Source organism: Sminthopsis crassicaudata, chromosome 2, assembly GCF_048593235.1.
Source record: "Sminthopsis crassicaudata isolate SCR6 chromosome 2, ASM4859323v1, whole genome shotgun sequence".
NCBI classification, from domain to species: domain Eukaryota; kingdom Metazoa; phylum Chordata; class Mammalia; order Dasyuromorphia; family Dasyuridae; genus Sminthopsis; species Sminthopsis crassicaudata.
In genome coordinates this window covers 609,196,125-609,214,298 of record NC_133618.1, presented here as the reverse complement: position 1 = coordinate 609,214,298, position 18,174 = coordinate 609,196,125, and the positions used below count along the sequence as shown (strand labels likewise).

Sequence of the window (18,174 nt, the reverse complement as noted above, 5' to 3'; positions counted from 1 at the left end):
GGTGAGAATTCAGGTTTTCTGGACAATTACAAGGTGAGAACTCAGGTTGACTTGATAGAGGGGGCAAGCTCATTGGCTGGGGTGGTTCTTCCCAGAAGCCCTTGCATTATCCCACGCCCATTCTCTGGGAGGATAAAAGACACAATATTGGGCCTGGAGAGCAGATCGGCCTGGAGAAGGATAAGAGCTGGAGGAGATTCAGAGCCAGGATACAAGAAGAAGACTCTGCATTGCATCAGGCTTGACGGGGCTCTCTCAGGAAGGGAAGTCACTTCCTGGACAAGAGTTAACAGCAACGCCTGGAGACACGGTTCACTACAGGAAGAAGAATCTGTCTGAGAGATTTGAGTAGAAGACACAGCAGATCTCTTCCCAGAGAGCGATCCGGCAGCTTCTAGAGACGACAGCTCACTACAAAGTTCCTCATTACTTCTCACCTGGGCTCTTAATTACTATCTGAGTAGATCCCCAGTGCCCCTAGGATGAAATATAACCTCCTTTGGGGGCTTAAAAACCTTGCACAGTTTTGTTTCAGCATCTTTGTTTAAGCAAGCTGGTATTACTCCATATTCTATACTTCAGCCAAATTAGCCCTACTTGTTCCCCCCATATATAACATTCTATATCCTACCCCTGTACCTTTTCATGGATTATTCCCCATACCTAGAATATTCTTCCCCACTCATCTTTGTGGGTTTTTTTTTGTATTTTGTCTGTCCCCAAAATCTTACTGATATAATATTATAGCTTAAAACTGCACAAAGATTTTTGGTACATCCTGTATTTTACATATCCTAATCTGTGTAGATACTGTTTTTCCCAATGTAGAAATAAAAGAATGTAAGTGCTTTATGGATGGGAACTATTTGATCTTTGTATTTATATCCCTATCACCAAACACACTGTAGGCACAATGAGCATATGGTAAGTGTTCAAAGTATTGATGAATTAAATGGAATTAATGCAATTGAGGATTATGTAAGGTTTCTTGGCTGTCACAGTTGGATTACATTTGGCTTAAAATCCTAGATTTTTTTTTCCAAATAAATTTCTTCTTAGCCATACCTTTTGACTCCAACTATGAAATTGTGCATTCATCCCTATTGGACTTAATCGCCTTAATTTGGTCTAGTGTTCTAAGGTTTATTTTGGATTCTGACTATCATCAAACATGTCAGTCATCCCTCTCAGCCACATGTCATGTACAAATTTGATGAGCATGCCGTCAATACCTTCATTCAAATCATTAATAGAAATGTTAGAATAGAGCCAAGAACAGGTCCCTGCATCACTCCACTGGAGGTTTCCTTCCAAGCTGACACTGCACCATTAGGTTGCATGTGACAACAAGGTGGTGGAAGATATACTTTTTCTGATCCTTAGATCTTCATAATCTCTCAAACCTCTTCAAAATAATAATGATTCACAACAAATAAGTAATTTCAGTTGTTTCTGTGGTGTAAGATATCTAAAACTCTAATAAAGTAACAACCTAATGCGCTAATAGTGCATAATTCCCAATCTTTAAAGCATTCCCTTCTCTCGGGCAGGGCAGTGCAAGCCAATCCATGAATTTGCAATTAGAATTCAACTCTCCCCGCCTCTCCCTGGGTATTTAGAAGACCAAAGGCCAGAAGTTTGTTCTGACTGGGACTAAAATGTGACAGCACATTGTGCTCATTGAGAGAAATGAGCAAAAGAGAGAAGTGGGACAGGATGTCAGAATGTGTGGGAGGGCCTATCGAGTAAAAAGGAGGAGAGCAGTAGCACCCAATTGTGATGAATTGTGTCCTCCTGTAAGTATTGGGAAACAAGCTGATGCAAAATGAATTATATTATGGGAGGGGGATTTGATAGCTTTGAGGTCCAGTAATATCATTAAAGGAGGTGGGAACATAAGGGGGGAAAATGTGAAAAACCAGATAAGAAGAAGAAAACTCAATTAAAGATTTTGAGTATGAGCAGATAAATTAAAAGGGATGATATCAATAAAAAATGAGTTAAGATATCTCTAAATAAATATTACAAAATAAAACAAAGTGAATCAACAGCTGAAGAGGGAAAGGATTCCACAGATTCCCAAGAGAGCATGAAACCACAGTAGAATGAATGATTTCAGACAGAAATAAAAGTTACAAAGTCAATGTTTATGAAAAAGTTAGCAAAACTAATCACTTGAATCCATGGTGGCAAACCCCACCAAAACAAAATAAATAAACAGACAAAAAATAATTGATTGGGGGATCTGAATTCACAGAAGGAAAGGACAATCTGGAAGAAGAGAAGAAAAATATAATATCTTAAAAGAAAACATTAATCTCAAATACAGAATACTTAGAGACATTGAACTATATTCACCTTATACTACACTCTGACTTATACATTTCTCTATCTTTTCTATTAAAAATAGGATGAAACAGTAAAATAGTCAATTTTCATTATCTTTAAAGATTACTAACAGTGATTTAGCAATAAAATATGTCACTCTTATTTGTAATCTAGGAAGAAATATATCAAAGTCCAATGATCTGAACTTAACAATTCTGTGCAATAAACTCTTCTTAGATTGGATCCTATCAAAGGCACTTATTTCTTGAGTATCAACTCCCTATTAGCTATTTTTGTTTTATTTCTTTTAGTCTAAAAGCCTTTCTTTTTATCAAAGAAAACAGAAGTAACATAAGAGTTGAGCAATTTCTTCTTTCTATTTTCATCCATCCTGAGCAGTAGTATCTTCCTCTTCTTTGATCCTCATCTTTACCTGAGTATAGTATTTTTAGGATTTTTTTATTTTTATAATTTTAGCTCAATTCTGAGCTTCTTTGGACTCAACATAATTTTTACAGAAGGAAGATATATATTTCTGTCCATTCTCTCCTATTTACCCTTGCTTTCATCTGATATATGTTATGTGGCAAGGTAGGTTGATATTTCCCATATATTTGCATAAGTCTTGCTTTAATCAATCAATGTTTACTAAATGCCTACTGAGTGTTAGGCAACACTCTCCATTGTTCTTTGCACTTTCAAAATTTCATTCTTGGCTGCTTTCCATCTCTTCTGATCTGAAAAAGCCTGTGGAATTTTAGTTCACAAGATTTATAGTTATTCTTTTTCTGAACCCTTTGAAATCACCTTCCCCATATTGAGGGGAAGCTATTTGTGACTTTCCTATCCCTTGTGACCACAAATTCTGCGTGTGTCCAGCTTCTTACTAGGTTAATTGAATATAAACATCCTGAAGAAGGTATGATATAAAATCTAAAACTATAGGGCTTCTATGCAGTGTTGGTAATGATAATTATGAGAATCAGATCCAAAATAGAATTTTTCCCTTGTTGATCAACCTTTTGAAGGATGACGTTATCATTAAAGCAAATCTGAACATGCATTAGCAGCTTTGTTGTTGACAGAGAGAGATCTCTAGATAACTGAAGCTGTTTATCTCCAAGTGAAGAGAAGAATGAAGTGGAAGTCGCACAGTTTTGTTTCTTCTTTCCCACTGAAGATAAATTGAACAAGATGAAGTAACTGGAACTCACATTTTTAAAATCAGGAAATGAATCTCCATAATCATTTGGTCTGGAGCCATCCTTCTTAATTCAGGCGATCTTTGTCCAAATTCAAATAGAAGTTGGGAAAAACAGATGAGGAAATTCCCACTCAACAACTTCCAAAGTCATAAGGGATCATATTTTGATTTTAATTATAGCCTAAAAACGCTTTTTATCATTGGAACTCTGCTACTTAAGTTATGCAACTATGAGCAAGTCATTTAACTTCTCTGAAATTATTTCCCCATCTATAAAATGGGAATAATATACTTGCCCTACCACCTTCACAGGATTATTTTTTTAAATGCTATGTTAATTGTGAAGGGCTATATAGCCCCACTGTTACTATAATTCAGTACATTAAAGTCCTCATCATAGTCTTTAGGGAACATCTTAGGTTCTGGAAGTCTATGTCAACAAAGCACAAACTCCCAAATCCTACCAAGCTGGAAAGGTCTGATGACATAAGGCATTTTAGTAGTGAAGTCTGAGTAGGCTTTTCACCAATTTAGCCCAAAAGCAATGTGCTTTTAAAACATGGGAACCATTGTAAAACACTTAGTAAGTATCTGAGGGCTTAGTATCTGCATCAGGGAAGAGGGAACTCATATTCACAAAATCGCCAGTTTTCAACATATTAAGGAATTATCTGCAGAGCTATAGCTCACTTGGAATTTCCAACCTTCCTTCATATAGAATTCAAAGATGAGACATGAAATAAGTCCTCTCTATTCATGAAGACAAGGTATGCTTTTGCCAAAGAGACAAGGACCTGGGAAGGAGGAGGTATATTTGTTTTAAAGTTGGCTAATAGCTCCCTTATAGGAAGGAGAGATGAGCAGAAAAAACATGTGATATAAAAGGTGTTTTGTTTTGTCTTTAAAATTCAAAGTTTTTTTGGGGGGGATTTGAATACAGTAGCAAATTGAGGAAAGATTTTAGGATCTCTAAATAGAGGGGTTGATTTAGATTAAATGAATGGGCCTGTTTCTGTTTTTTTAGTGGGAGAAAGGTGGAAGAGACAGAAATACTAGAAAGCTTCATGGATATGTTTTATTATGAGTTTTGATCATAAAACAACTTTGTCATGGTTCTAATTAATGAGTTTTGCATAGCATTGGAAGCACTCTCATTGACATACAAGTTAATTGTGTGGTATGTTCAGAAAATGAGATATCTGAGACATAGCAGATGGAGTGTAAGATTTGGATACAGGAGCTTAATTTCTCTGGACCTCATTTTCTGTATTTGTGCCCTAGTAAAATGAATAAAATTAGAGGGGTAGGAGAAGGTCATCTCTCAGGTCCCTGATAGCTCTAAATATATAGCCCTGTGGTTTTAGGTCAAAAAGTTTTGATGATCTGTATTAGTAAAGGAATTTCCTATACCCGGAGTTTCCCCATGTTGACAAATATGTCGGGGGAGGGAATCTTTCTTGAGAATACAAAAATGAGTGTTCATTTCTCTGGATGTTCATGCAACAGTTTTATAGAAGAATGCATAGTGCCTGCATGGACAGCTGTAGATTGTACTTAAAGTGAAAGTCAGTGTTCCTAAATGTCATTCTTAATATATCTGTGGTTCCATGGAGGATGACATGGAAGGTCTTGGCTTTGTAGCTCACACTTCTACTCCCAAAAGCTCAGCTTCCTCTAGGAAATGGTCCAGCGAACCTTTGCCCTTCTGTGGTGTAGAAAAACCAGAATATGTCTGTCGTTGTCCTAATCTGCTGATCTCTAAATGCCAAAAAAAATACAAAATGTCCTAGTTTTCTTGCCCTCTGAATCTTCTGCGAATCCTGGGATCGAAGGTGTGTGGCATTTGAACCCTGTCTGCTATGGTTCGCTAATACATCTTACCACCTGGTTCTAATGACTCCCTCTCTCTTTGCCTTCTTCTTTGAGCCAAATATTCCAATTACAAGGATACTTTCATTAGAGCTTATCAAAAGATAATATCAACAATAAAGTCCAGAAAATTGAAAGTATATTTACTGAAAAAGAATTCTGCTCAACAGAGACTAAGATGCTTTCCAAAGATCCAAAAGAAGCCTTCTGGACTAGCATCTACTTAGGAGAAACTGGGGCTAGCCCCACAGCCCCACATTTTGGAATGATCCAAAAGGAGAATCGTGTCTTTCTTTCCTGATGTAGCTAGGGAGTGTGGCAAGGATATAGGTGTTCTAGACAGAGGTATTAGCTATGCTGCAATTGCAATCTTAAGTTCTCTTTAGAATATTGCCTTGGAACAGAGTACCCAGTTCCAAAGGAAGGAAACATTCGGAGAAAGATTACAAAGAGTAACCAGTAGCCAGCATTTTTTCTTTATATACAGAGCCATATATTCTAACCCCTTTATTTTTCACATGCAGTAACAGACTTAGGATGGTTAAGTGACATGTTGTAAATAAAGAGCCAGAATTTAAACCTAGTTCTTCTGACTCCAAACCCAAAGTCTTTTTTATTGTTCCTAAAAAGAAATGGAGAGGAGCAGCTTGATGGCACAGCAGATAGAGCACTGGCCCTGAAGTCAAGAGAACCTGAATTAAAATCTGGCCTCAGACATTTAGCACTTAACTGGCTGTGTAATCCTGAGCAAGTCACTTAACCCCAATTGCCTCACAATTTAAAAAGAAAAAAAATTTAAGAAGCAAAAGTAAAATAAAATCAAAAGGGAGCAGTTAGGTGGCACAGTGGATAGAGTACCAGCCCTGAAGTCAGGAGGATGTGAGTTCAAATCTAGCCTCAGAACTTAGCATTTCCTGACTGTGGGACCCTGGGTGAGTCTTTTAACCCCAACTGCCTCAGATAAATAAATAAATATATATATATATATATATATATATATATAAATAGATGGATAGATAGATAAATAAATAAATAAATAAAATAAAAGTAAACGGAGAAGATTGTGTACAAAAAGCTAGAACCTACAAAATAAGAACAAGAATAGTAGTGAAGCCCTTGAGTTCAGATGTCAATATACAAGGCAGAAAATATGGGCAAGTAAAGGAAATTAGATATTTTAATGAAAGGAGGCAAATTTGATCTCTTTGGTATCACTGACACTTGAATGTGAGGGTCATTCCTGAAATATGACTCTAAAGGGATATACTTTGTTTAAAAGAAAAGGAATAAGTTAAAAGAGGGATGAGTAAAATAACATACACGTTAAAAAAAATATCATGTAAGGAGGGATGGTGCATGGCAGGAGGCATTTGGTTTAGGATCAAAATAAACAGAAATAATAAGTCCCCTGGGTATACTATGCACTCCCTGGACCAAAAGAGGAAATAGATGAGAAGTCCAGAAAAAAAAAATAGTCAAATTTGGCCCAGGGGCATGATATGATATGGTGTTGAAGGAGACTATTATCCAGATATCTAATATAGCTCCTTCTCTAGCAGAATAGAGAATCAGTTTCTTGATTTACATTAATGATAATGTTGTCCTTTAAAATGGGGAGGAGCCAGTGAAGGGAACTTCTATTCTGAATCTGATTTTTACTCACTAAGGAGGAACTGATTGCTTGAATAAAAATAAGAGGAACTTTTATGAGGAAGTAACTCCATCATAGGCTATGTGATACAGAAGAACAAAAAAGCCAGAAAGTCTGGCATTTAAAAAAAAATCATGCATTGTATTGATTTCAGGGCCAAAAGAAGAGCAGCATTTAGTTAGTTATAGGTAAAAGGCACTTTTCTGAAAAACAAAGTATACCACACTGGGATTCCAGGTTTCAGGTGCAAAAGTTGGAAAAGGGAAAGAATTTCTTTGGAATGAGACAATCTTCAAAGTTTATTTTTTAGTAAATAAAAAGGATTCTTTATACAGTCTATAGAAAGTAGGCAACTGGGGATAGAGTTTCTTTTGTTTGGCATTCTTCTGTTTCTTATTCTTTTATGAAGCAGTTACCATCTAATGAAGCTCTCATCATCTGTCTATAATATTTTACAAATGGATTCATATTTTAAAGTAATTCTGTTTATGAGATACCTAACTTCTCTCAGTAATTACTGACATACAATTTCTAGGTTCACTTTTGGTGATCAATTTATATCAGTGACATTTCCTAGAAAATGATAATATTTCTGTGTCATTGTCTAGTTATCCATTTCCCATTATCAGTAATTCGTTTGAATAGGTGAGGTCTTAATTGCATGCTACATCTCATTTTTATTCTTTGAATTAGAATTGATTTTTATCATTGGTACAACAGTCATAATATTACTCTACATTTACAATTTCTTCATTGTTAACCTGTCAAAGAATCATTTGAAAGCTGGAAGGGACTTCAGTAATCATGTGAGTCCAAGGAATCTCTTCTCTGGCAATTTGTGGCAATATTAGTGAAGTCCAACGGCTTCCAACTTTTCTCCAAAAGAAAAGGTCATCCCATGAAAAAAATTATAAGAGAATAAGGACATATCTCTTTCATAGCTATCTATGTCTGTGAGGTTAAAGGATGTTCCCTACCAAACAAGGGATAATGGTGATCACAAAAGATAGAACAAATAATTTAAATTACATGAATTTGAAAAACTTTTGCACAAATAAAACCCACACAACTGCAATAAGAAGGGAAGCTTTCAATAAAAGTCTGATATCCAAGCTATATAGGTAACTATCACAAAAATATTAAGACCAAGGACAAAAAAACATTAAGGAATTCTCAAAAGAAATGAAAACCAATAATTATTTGAGGGACAGCTAGGTGGCGCAGTAGATAGCATATCAGCCCTGAAGTTCAAATCTCGGCTCAGATATTTAACACTTTCTAGCTCTGCGACCCTGGGCAAGTCACTTAACACAAATTGCCTTAACAAAAAAAAAAAAGCCGCCCCCCCCAAAAAAATCATCATCATCATCATTTGAAATATTGCTCCAAAGCAGTAAAATAAAAAATTGTGCATCAAACTCTTGAAATAATTTCAAGAGTTCACTTCATGCTTGGAAAACTTGCAAAATTGATAAAAGATAGAAATATTCAGAGGAGGAGGGAGTTGGAAAATACATGGATGTGAACACATTGTTGGTGGAATTGTGAAGGGATCCAACCATTATGGAAAGCAATTTGCAATCATACTTTTTAAAAAATGTCATGCTTTTGACCAGAGATCCCAAGATGAATAAGAACATAAAGGTCTCATATTCCCAGCAACATTTTTTTAATGTTAGCAAAGGAATATAAACTAAGTGGATCACCGTTGAGTAACGGATAAACAAAATATGATATGAATGCAATGGAATATTATATTCCATATTACTGAATATGAAGAACAGAGAAGCATGGGAAGATTTCTATGAACTAATACATAGTAAAGTAATGACTAAAACAATGTAAATTGGAAGAACAAAAAAACACAAAATTTTGATTGAACATTATATGCTCATAATGACCAAATCTGATCCCAAACAAAAGATGAAAAAAATATCTAATTACCTTTTTTGCAGAGGTTTTGTAGAACTCTGGGTATGGAACATTTCACAGACTTGATTAATGTGTTAGTTTTGCCAAACTGCTTCCCCCATCACCCCTTTCTTTGTATTCTTTTGTTAACAAAAATGAGTTTCCTGGATAAAAGGAAGGGAAGGATGCATTAGTGAAGGAGATATAACAATAATAAATATCAATAATGACATATAGGTGTGGGGCATCTTATGTAGTATAAAAGCTTTTATCTTTTTTGCTTCAAGCTTTCCAAGGAAATCAATTATAGTAAAATACAATTTTTTTTAATATTCATGAACCCCCTGAAATCTATCCTTGAATGTCACAGAATTTTTGGTCTAAATAAGTGTGTGACTAGCCTTAAGTATGTAACTTATAAATATGTGACAACCTTCTGTTTTGAGGTATGAATATTTTTATTTTTACTAACATTTATAATGGACTTCAATAATCGTTGTCTGATTAATTAATTATGTATTTAATGATTTTTATCCACAGGTTAAAAAGCAAAGCACCACCCAGTGTGCCTCAAAGGGATTATGTTCCAGGTAAGAGTTTCCTAATGAAATTTTAGTTAAATCTCTCTTAGATAGCACTGGCTTATGTTCATTTTGTGGTACCAATGAAATATGTAAGAAAATGGCATCTGATTTAACTTCTTGATATAATTAACATAGCCAGTATCTGATAATGGAGAAAAATTAAGAACGATAAATTATTAATAAACAACGGTTACTTGCTATCATGATTCCAAAATTCAGTTTTCCCTTTGGCTTCACTACAACCTATGGAAGTGTCTCTGTATCTTTTAATCTGCCAAAGCTGCCTATGATTCACACCAAGTTCCCAAGTCCAAGTCCCTGAATCAAAAAGATGTTCTAACTCTTCACCACCAAAGCCATCCCCAGAACCAGAGCTTTGGGAGCTCAGCAACAGCAAATTCCTATGAGCTTTGGAGGCCATTGCCCGCTGGGAACTCTGATGTGGGGCAGAGTTACTTGATATCAGTTATCATGCACCTCTTCCCAATTGTTCTCTTCTCCAGACTAAATTCTTCCAGTTCCTCTAACTAAGACATATATGGAATGATTTCTAGTCCTGTCAGCATTTTAAGTGTCCTTCTTTTGGGATTCATCCAGTTAGCTAATCTCTTTCCTAAATTATGTAATTGACCACAGCAGTCCACATGTCACTGGGCCATGGAAGAAGACTCTGGCACTATCACCTTCCATATTCTGGATATTAATACCTCTTTTAATGTACCCTAGAGCTGTTGGCTTGGTTGGATTACTATGTCTTAGACAGTGAATAGAGAAAGGACAGGATAGAAAGAAGGAAAATAGCAGAAATAGAGGTGAAGTGGGAATTTTATCTACTTTAATCTTGTCCTGGACCTTTCTAATGTGACAGAACGCCTCCTCCCACCACCATCATCTCTGGGAAATTTAGATAATTTCCCTTACCTTTGATTAATTCTTGGGAAGCAAAGAAGGGCAGGGAATTTTCTCCCAAGCCTGAATCATCATTATATATAGTCACATGTAAACTTCTCAAATAAAAGAAATATTTTGTTTTGTCTTTATAACTCTGTTTATAATATATTTGTTTATTTAATATATTATTTATTTATTCATAAATAATATATTTATTTTCTATCAAAAAAGAAGTTAAATTTCACTATTTTATATGTATATATATATATATATATATGTATTTATATATGTATATATAAATAAAACTATGTGTGGAGGTATATGTCTATATAACCATATGTAGATAAATATGTATCTGGGTATACATACACACATATAGTCATGAATACATACATATATTTGAAACTGAGGTTCTTACTCATCCATATATTAGAGCGTCATCTAAGCAGCATACCAGAATGAAGAAAGCAACAGACCTAGATTCAAAGCATAGCTCTGCCACTCCTTTGCTATATGAGTTTGATAAAGTCACTTAGCCCCCTTGTGCCTCAGTTTCCCTACTGGTAAAATGAGACAGCCAGATTTAATGACCTCTAAGGTCCCTTTCAGTTCCAAAGTTATGACCCTTTCCTTCATTCACTCTGTCTGGCCTATTACCAAATCTCATTAATTCATCCAAGTAGCTCTTAGATTTTCCTTCTCCTCTCACTTATTTTCACAAATCAGGTCCATGTCCTCATCACCTTATTTCCATATTATAGCAGTAATTTTCTATTGTTTTCCCTCCTAGGTTCATTTATTACCATCTCTTATACAATGGCTGCCCTAATCTTCTGGGGAAAAAAAAAATGTCATTTTCATCATATTACTGCTCTGCTCAATAAGCTATAGTGATTCCCTTTTACCTAGAATATTGAATCCGAAGACAGACTTTTAAAACCCTTACAATTTGGCCTCATTCTTATTTTCAATCTTTCACCCCAACATTCTCCAAAGAAAATTATTGATCCAAGGAAATCTCTTTAATGTCCCTCATCCTATTTCTGGCTTTTACACATTTGCTTATTGTTGCTGCTCTTTGGGCTCTCATCTCCTGCTTTCATGTAGTTAAAAACTTCATCCAGTTAAAACTTTTCCCTTTTTGACATCCGAATAAAACCAGGAGTTGGGAGGCCTGGGTTCAAGTGCTCAATCTTCCATTTGTTAGCCAAGTGACATTGGACAAGTCACTTAACTTGAATCTCAGTTTCCTCATTGGTAAAGTGAGGAAGTTGACTTAGATGAGCTTCAAAGGTCTGATTGGTGCTCTATGATTTTCAGTAAGAATTAGTCAGTGAAGTTAGTTTATTTAGTTCGATAAACATTGATTAAGCCCTTCCTATGTGCCATGTACTACGCTAAGTGCAGAGGGATATGAGGAAAGGCAAAAGAGAGTTCCTATTCTCAGGGAGTTCAGTCTATTGGGGAGACAACATTCAAACAATGAAGTACAGCTATGTACTAGATATAGACAGGATATATAAGAGATAATAAATAGAGGGGAGGTTAAATTAAGAGAAATCAGGAAAAGCTTCCTTTAGAAGGTCTGATTTTCCAGCTGACACTTGAAGGAAACCAGAGAAACCAAGAGGCGTAATGAGGAGGGAGGGAATTCCAGATATGGGGGATAGTCAATGAAAATGTCTAGATTTGGGAGATGGATTCTCAGGTGGGAGATCATCACCACTGAATATTGGAGTATGTAGGACAGGTGGAAGAATGGAGACTGGTGTGAAATGGAAGAAATAGGGAAGGGACATCAAAGGAACACTTTTATTTATGCCCCTGGAAGTTATAGAGAGCCACTGAAATTTAAGGGGGTGGGGAGTGGCAGCAGCTAGGTGGTACATAGGATGTGGTACATAGGACAGCCTGTCAGAAAGCCTCATCTTCCTCAGTTGAAATCTGGCTCAGGCAGATTCCTAGCTGTGTGACTCTGGGTAAGTCACTAAATCCTGTTTGCCTCAATTTCCCCATCTATAAAATGAGCTGGAGAATAAAAGGCAAACCCTCACTGTCTTTGACAAACACAAACCCTAAATGGTGTCACAAAAAGTTGGATACAAGTTCCTTTATCTAGCTAGTAATCCTTCAGGTCAAGGCCTGTGCTTTAGGATAATCACTTTGGCAGCTGAGTAGAGAATGAACTAATGTGGGGAGAGCCTTCTGGCAAGAGGTAACATTATTCTGAGTCCTGATCTGAATTCCATTTAGTTCCTTTTGGAAAATTTCCCTGATTGTTCTAGCCTGCACTGATTTCTCTCTTCTTAAACCTTTTAGTTACACATTTAACACTTAATTATATGCTGTCTTGAAACGCTCTATGATTGTTTCACATTTTTAGTTGCATTTCTCCAACAATATTTTAAACTCCTAGAAGGAACAGCTTTCTCTTTCATGCTTTTTCTTATTCCCTACTCCCTCATAGTGGAGACCTTGCGCAGTTCTGGGTTCATCAGAGATATTTAGTATCAATTGTGCTAAGATTGGCTTGAGGTAACAGGTTAAGGAGAAGGGTAATGTGATAACACATAATTTGGGGCCAAGATAAGAAATTAAAGTCTCTTTATTTTATGGGATTTAATTATCAAATGGTAAATATGAGGATAAAGCTTTTTTTTGGTGGGGGGGGAGAATGTGGTACAACCAGAATGCCAACTTTTAGCCCAGCCTATCCTGTTACATTCACAAAATTAAACCATTCACCCTATAGAAAGTCCAGGTGTGTCACAGTTCTTAAATCTGTCCTCCAGCTTCCACCTTATTTTATCCACTCTAAGCTTCTTTAGAACTGTGGTTCCCAATGTGGGAGTCTGTAGTGATTTCTGACTCTACAGCAAATCTTCCATCCAGTCCCCCACCTTCTCCAACTCCGACACCCCCCTAGTGAAGACCTTCTATTGTAATAGCCTCCAATTTGATCTCCTTATCTCAAACCTCTCCTTATTCTGAGTTTGGTTTTTTTTTTTTTTTTTTGCCACTACCTTCTCCTAGTTCCTCTCTTACTTTCCTGAGCATTATTGCTGGATCAGCAACTATATTTTTCCTACTAGTTGTAGATTATGCTTAGACCCTATCCTAACCCCTGTTATCTTCTCTATACAGTCAACAATAAAATGCTTACCTTGGGCTGGGACTTGGGTTAAACACTGGGAGAATAAATTCAAGCAAAAAGAAAGACAGCCGTACCCTCTAAAAGCTTATATTCTTTTTTTATTATTATTATAGTTTTTTATTTACAAGATATATGCATGGGTAATTTTTCAGCATTGACAATTGCAAAACCTTTTGTTCCAACTTTTTCCCTTCTCCCCACCCCCTCCCCTAGATAGCAAGTTAACCAATACATGTTAAATATGTTAAAATATAAGTTAAATACAATATATGTATACATGTCCATATGGTTATTTTGCAAAAGCTTATATTCTAATGAGAAAGACAACACACACACACACACACACACACACACACACAAAAGAAATAGAAAAGGAGAGGAAGGAGAAAAGAGAAGAAAGTATTCAGGACTAGCACATGATACCTACTTTTCATTTCCTTCTTTCCTTCCCTCCTTCCTCCCTTCTTCCTTCTCTTCCTTTCCTCTTTTTTTCTCTCTCTCCCTTCCTTCTTTCCTTCCTTCCTTTTTCCTCCTTTCCTTTCTTCTTTCCTGTCTTCCTTTTTCCTCCTTTCCTTTCTTCCTTCCTTCTTTCCTGTCTTCCTCCCTTCCTTTTTTCCTTCCTCCCTTCCTTCTTTCTCTCCTTCCTCTTTCCTTCTATTCCTCTCTCCTCCTCCTTGTCCTGATCCTCTTTCTCTTCCTTGTCTTCATTCTCCTCATCCTTCTCCCTGTTTCTCTCTGTGTATCTGTCTCTCTGTCTCTCTGTCTCTGCAAGTGCCCAAAGGAATATACTTTTTTTTTGATTGATGAACCCTTTCAAAATATCTTAGGCTTAGAAGAATTGTATGTGTTTAACATATATTGGATTGCTTGCCATCTCGGGAGAGGGAAAAAGATGGAACACAAGGTTTTGCAAGGGTGAATGTTAAAAACTATCTATACATATGTTTTGAAAATGAAAAGTTTCTTTAAAAAAAGATTTTACCTACTAGATTTCTTTCTTAAGGATCATACCTTAAATTTTTAAACTTTTTTTTTCCAAAACCTAAGTAATAGAGGTCATTCTTTGTCTCAATTCTAACCTCACCTTAGTCACTGAATTGATGTTACCTCAGTCAAGATGAGACATCTTAAAGATCTTAGCGCTAGAAGGCCAGAATTTCCTACTGCATCAGGGGTCAGCTCCAGTTATCCTGATCTATATCTTGCTACTGGACCCAGATGGGTCTGGAGGAGAAAGTGAGGCTGGTGATTTTACACAACCCACCCTCACTTACATCCAACTCATTTGCTTGTCTCATCAGCACTTCCCTGATGTCATGGCCCTTCTCTTTGGGATGAAGGACAAACACCAACCGAAAAACCTTGTCAAAAGGGTATAGTTAAAGAGAAATGAAGAAATGGCTGATTTATGTACCTTCTCTAAGCCCTCCCTTAAATGGAGTTTCTGGGAAGAACCTTCCAGTTTCAAATGGGGAGAGGGGGGTGTCCCCATAATGAGGGGACTATGAGTTCCAGGAACTGAACTCGTAGTTGAAAAAGATGAAAAGTTTTGGGAGCATGATAGAGCTAAAGGCATTCAGCCTGGCAGAAAATAAAGAGATACCTAGCCTGAGGACCTTCCTTAAATAAAAAATTATAGGAAGAGTCCCTCCTCGGTCCATCAGAGGGTGGTGCCCCAGGAGCACTTCCATGTCTTTGTACAGACTAGATGCTACACCTGGAGGATTCTTAATTATTTTCCAGGTTCTTCTCAAGTATCATAAGGGAAGCCTTTCTTGACTTCCACTTCTGGTGGTCTATGTCCTTTTCCATGTCAGATTATTCTGTATTCATGTAACTGTTTATATATTACAGCCACTAGCTGAATGTAAGCTTCTTGAGAGCAGGTCTTTTTTTAAACATAAATTTTTCTTCAATCCTAGGGACCTAGCAACATTAGTAATGTTGATTGAGTTGAATTGAGGAAAAGATTTTATTTTCCAGGGAAGTTAGATTTTCTTCTTCAGTTCTATAGGAGGAAAACAGAGAGAGTCATTTAGACATTTGTTTTTAACTGAAATAGACTGGCTGTTATATGTACTCATGTGCTCTTTTATCTCTGCTGTTTACTTTAGAAAGCCCTGGTGATGAAGAGGAACAGTGGTCAGATGACTTTGTAAGTATGTCCTACTGGTAGTAGAAGGTAGTCTGTCAGTTTGGCCCCTGGAGAAGACAATTATAGCTGTTTCCTTCTAAATTATACAGCTATAATGTGTCTTTTCCAGGAGCCAAACTGGCACAATTAGTTTTCATGGCTGCCATTTCACATTGATGACTTATGTTAAACTTGGGTCCACTAAAACTCCAACTGATTGTTGCTTGGTCTTTTGTAGGCACAGCCTATTACACTGGCAACTTGGGAAACAGAAGGTTCAGGGCTATGAGAAAGGCAGGGAGCAAAGGTAAAAAGGGATATGGTCCAAAGTCCATTTTGCAGATAAAAACTCTAAGTACATGCCTTGTGGCAGGCACTGCGCTAAGTAGCCAAGCTAAGAATGCAAGCAAACCAGGCACTTCTTGGCCCAAGGAACTTATATTTTATTGGAATGGGGGGAGGCAGGTAGGGCAGATGACATATTTATATGCACAGAAAGGGACTATTTTTTAAGGCTACCCATAAAGTTTTTTTTTATCATGTTTCCATAAAAATCTAACACTTAAAAGCCATGGGACTCTAGGCAAATCACTTTAATTTCCTTATCAGCAAAATGATAATCTAGATGATCTCTAGAGTTTTAACTATAATATATATAGATGTGTGTGCATACTCAAGAATAAATTGATTAAAAAGAAGAGGAGACAAAGGAATCAAGTTAACTAAAGCCATCTTTCTCTATCCAAGTTTAAAAAAAAAACAATGAAAAATTAGGAGAACAGCATGGGACCAGTGGAAAGAGTGACCAGAAAACAGAATTCAAATCACATCTCTGCCACTCATTATGACTCTGGGCAAGTAACTTAACCTCTCCTATGTAGCATGAAGGGGATGAACTTGATCTCTGAGGTCTCTTCCTCCTCAAAATACATGAACAATATGATCCAGGATCCTAATCCCTACCATTAAAGATGATTATTAAAAATAGTAGAAAAGATTAGGATCAGAAAAAGAGCTTAGAGATTTATTTGTAAGGCTTTTAAGTCTGTTTTCCTACTATGTTAAGGGAATTGTGCTTGGCCCTGGATATAAAAAAACAAAATGAAAATCAGTCCCCTTTCCTCAAGGACCTTATGCTTTATTGTGAGATAAAAACAAATCAGTTAAGTGTATTTTTGATAATTTTGAAAACAGAAAGAACTAAATTAATTCTAAAAACTCCCATAGGAAGCAACATGTGGACCCAGTGATAATATTAGGTGGACACCAGATGATGAAGTTGATATAGGAACAATAAACATTGGGGTTTGATAGCAATTCACATGTGAAGAAGTCTCACGGACCAGAAAGTACATTTATTTATAAGAGGTTTTAGACAAAATTAAGAGGTAAAATAGACACCAGGAATGGTAAATATGAAATAGATTTGAGAGAACATAGAGTAAGGAAAGTTGTTTGTTTTTTAAACAATTAACAATGGAAAAGACAATTCTCCAATGGAACTCATAATTTACACAGAGAAAAGGAATAAGCCATGAGATGAAAGTACTCTATTAACAAGCAGGCTAAATGCTAAAAAGGGATTTACCATCCTAAAAGAGTTAGCTATATATCAAAAAGACATGGAGTAGGGGTAGGAAGAAAGACACTAGGAGGCAGAAGTCTGGTGGGCTAACCCAAAAAGGATTCAGCAAAGATGGTATAGGCCATGAGCAGATTTATAGGAGAAATTTAACCTCAGGGATTTGACATCATAACTTGGCTTTCTGATTGGATACACTAAAATGGGATTACTCAAGACCTCTGATCTCCCCCAATTCCCTCTAGGAATCCCCTGCTTACCTCTAGGAATAATCTTATCAGTACTTCAGGTTTTCTTTGCCAACCCCATCTAGTTATCTAGGACCTCATCATTGAGCATTGAAGGAAATTAGTGATTTTATTTTATTTATTTTTTTTTTTTTCCTGAGCCTGGAGTTAAGTGACTTGCCCAGGGTCACACAGCTAGGAAGTGTTAAGTGTCTGAGACCAGATTTGAACTCAGGTCCTCCTGAATTCAGGGCTGGTGCTGTATCCACTGCGCCACCTAGCTGCCCCCAAATTAGTGATTTTAAGGACAGGGATGAGGAAAGAGTGAATTCCAGATTTGGGGAAGAGAAAGTCTATGGAGGTGGTTAGATGGAATGCCAAGTATGGACCGTAAGAAGAAAAAAACAGGCTAGATTCCAGAGTGTATGAAAAAGAATAAAATTATAAATCTGGAAAGATTGCCTTATATTAGATCCTAAAGGCAATAGATTCTTTGTCTTTATTTTTTTCTAATGGCTTTTTATTTTTCAAAATACATGCAAAGAGAGTTTTCAACATTCACCCTTACAAAACCTTGTGTTCCAAATTTTTCTTCCTCCTTTCTCCCCAGCTCCCTTTTCTAGAGCACAAGTAATCCAA

At 36.5% G+C, this 18,174-nt stretch overlaps 1 protein-coding gene across 3 annotated transcripts in view; it reads left to right on the top strand.

Moving 5' to 3' along the window:
- The window catches only part of BLNK (B cell linker), a 124,865-nt gene that overhangs the window by 65,178 nt on the left and 41,513 nt on the right, over positions 1 to 18,174 (top strand). For all 3 annotated transcript variants that reach the window (XM_074295951.1, XM_074295949.1, XM_074295952.1), the window contains exons 3-4: positions 9,504 to 9,553; positions 15,707 to 15,747. In XM_074295951.1, the coding sequence (XP_074152052.1) occupies positions 9,504 to 9,553; positions 15,707 to 15,747 (91 nt within the window). The remainder of the gene's footprint in view (positions 1 to 9,503; positions 9,554 to 15,706; positions 15,748 to 18,174) is intronic.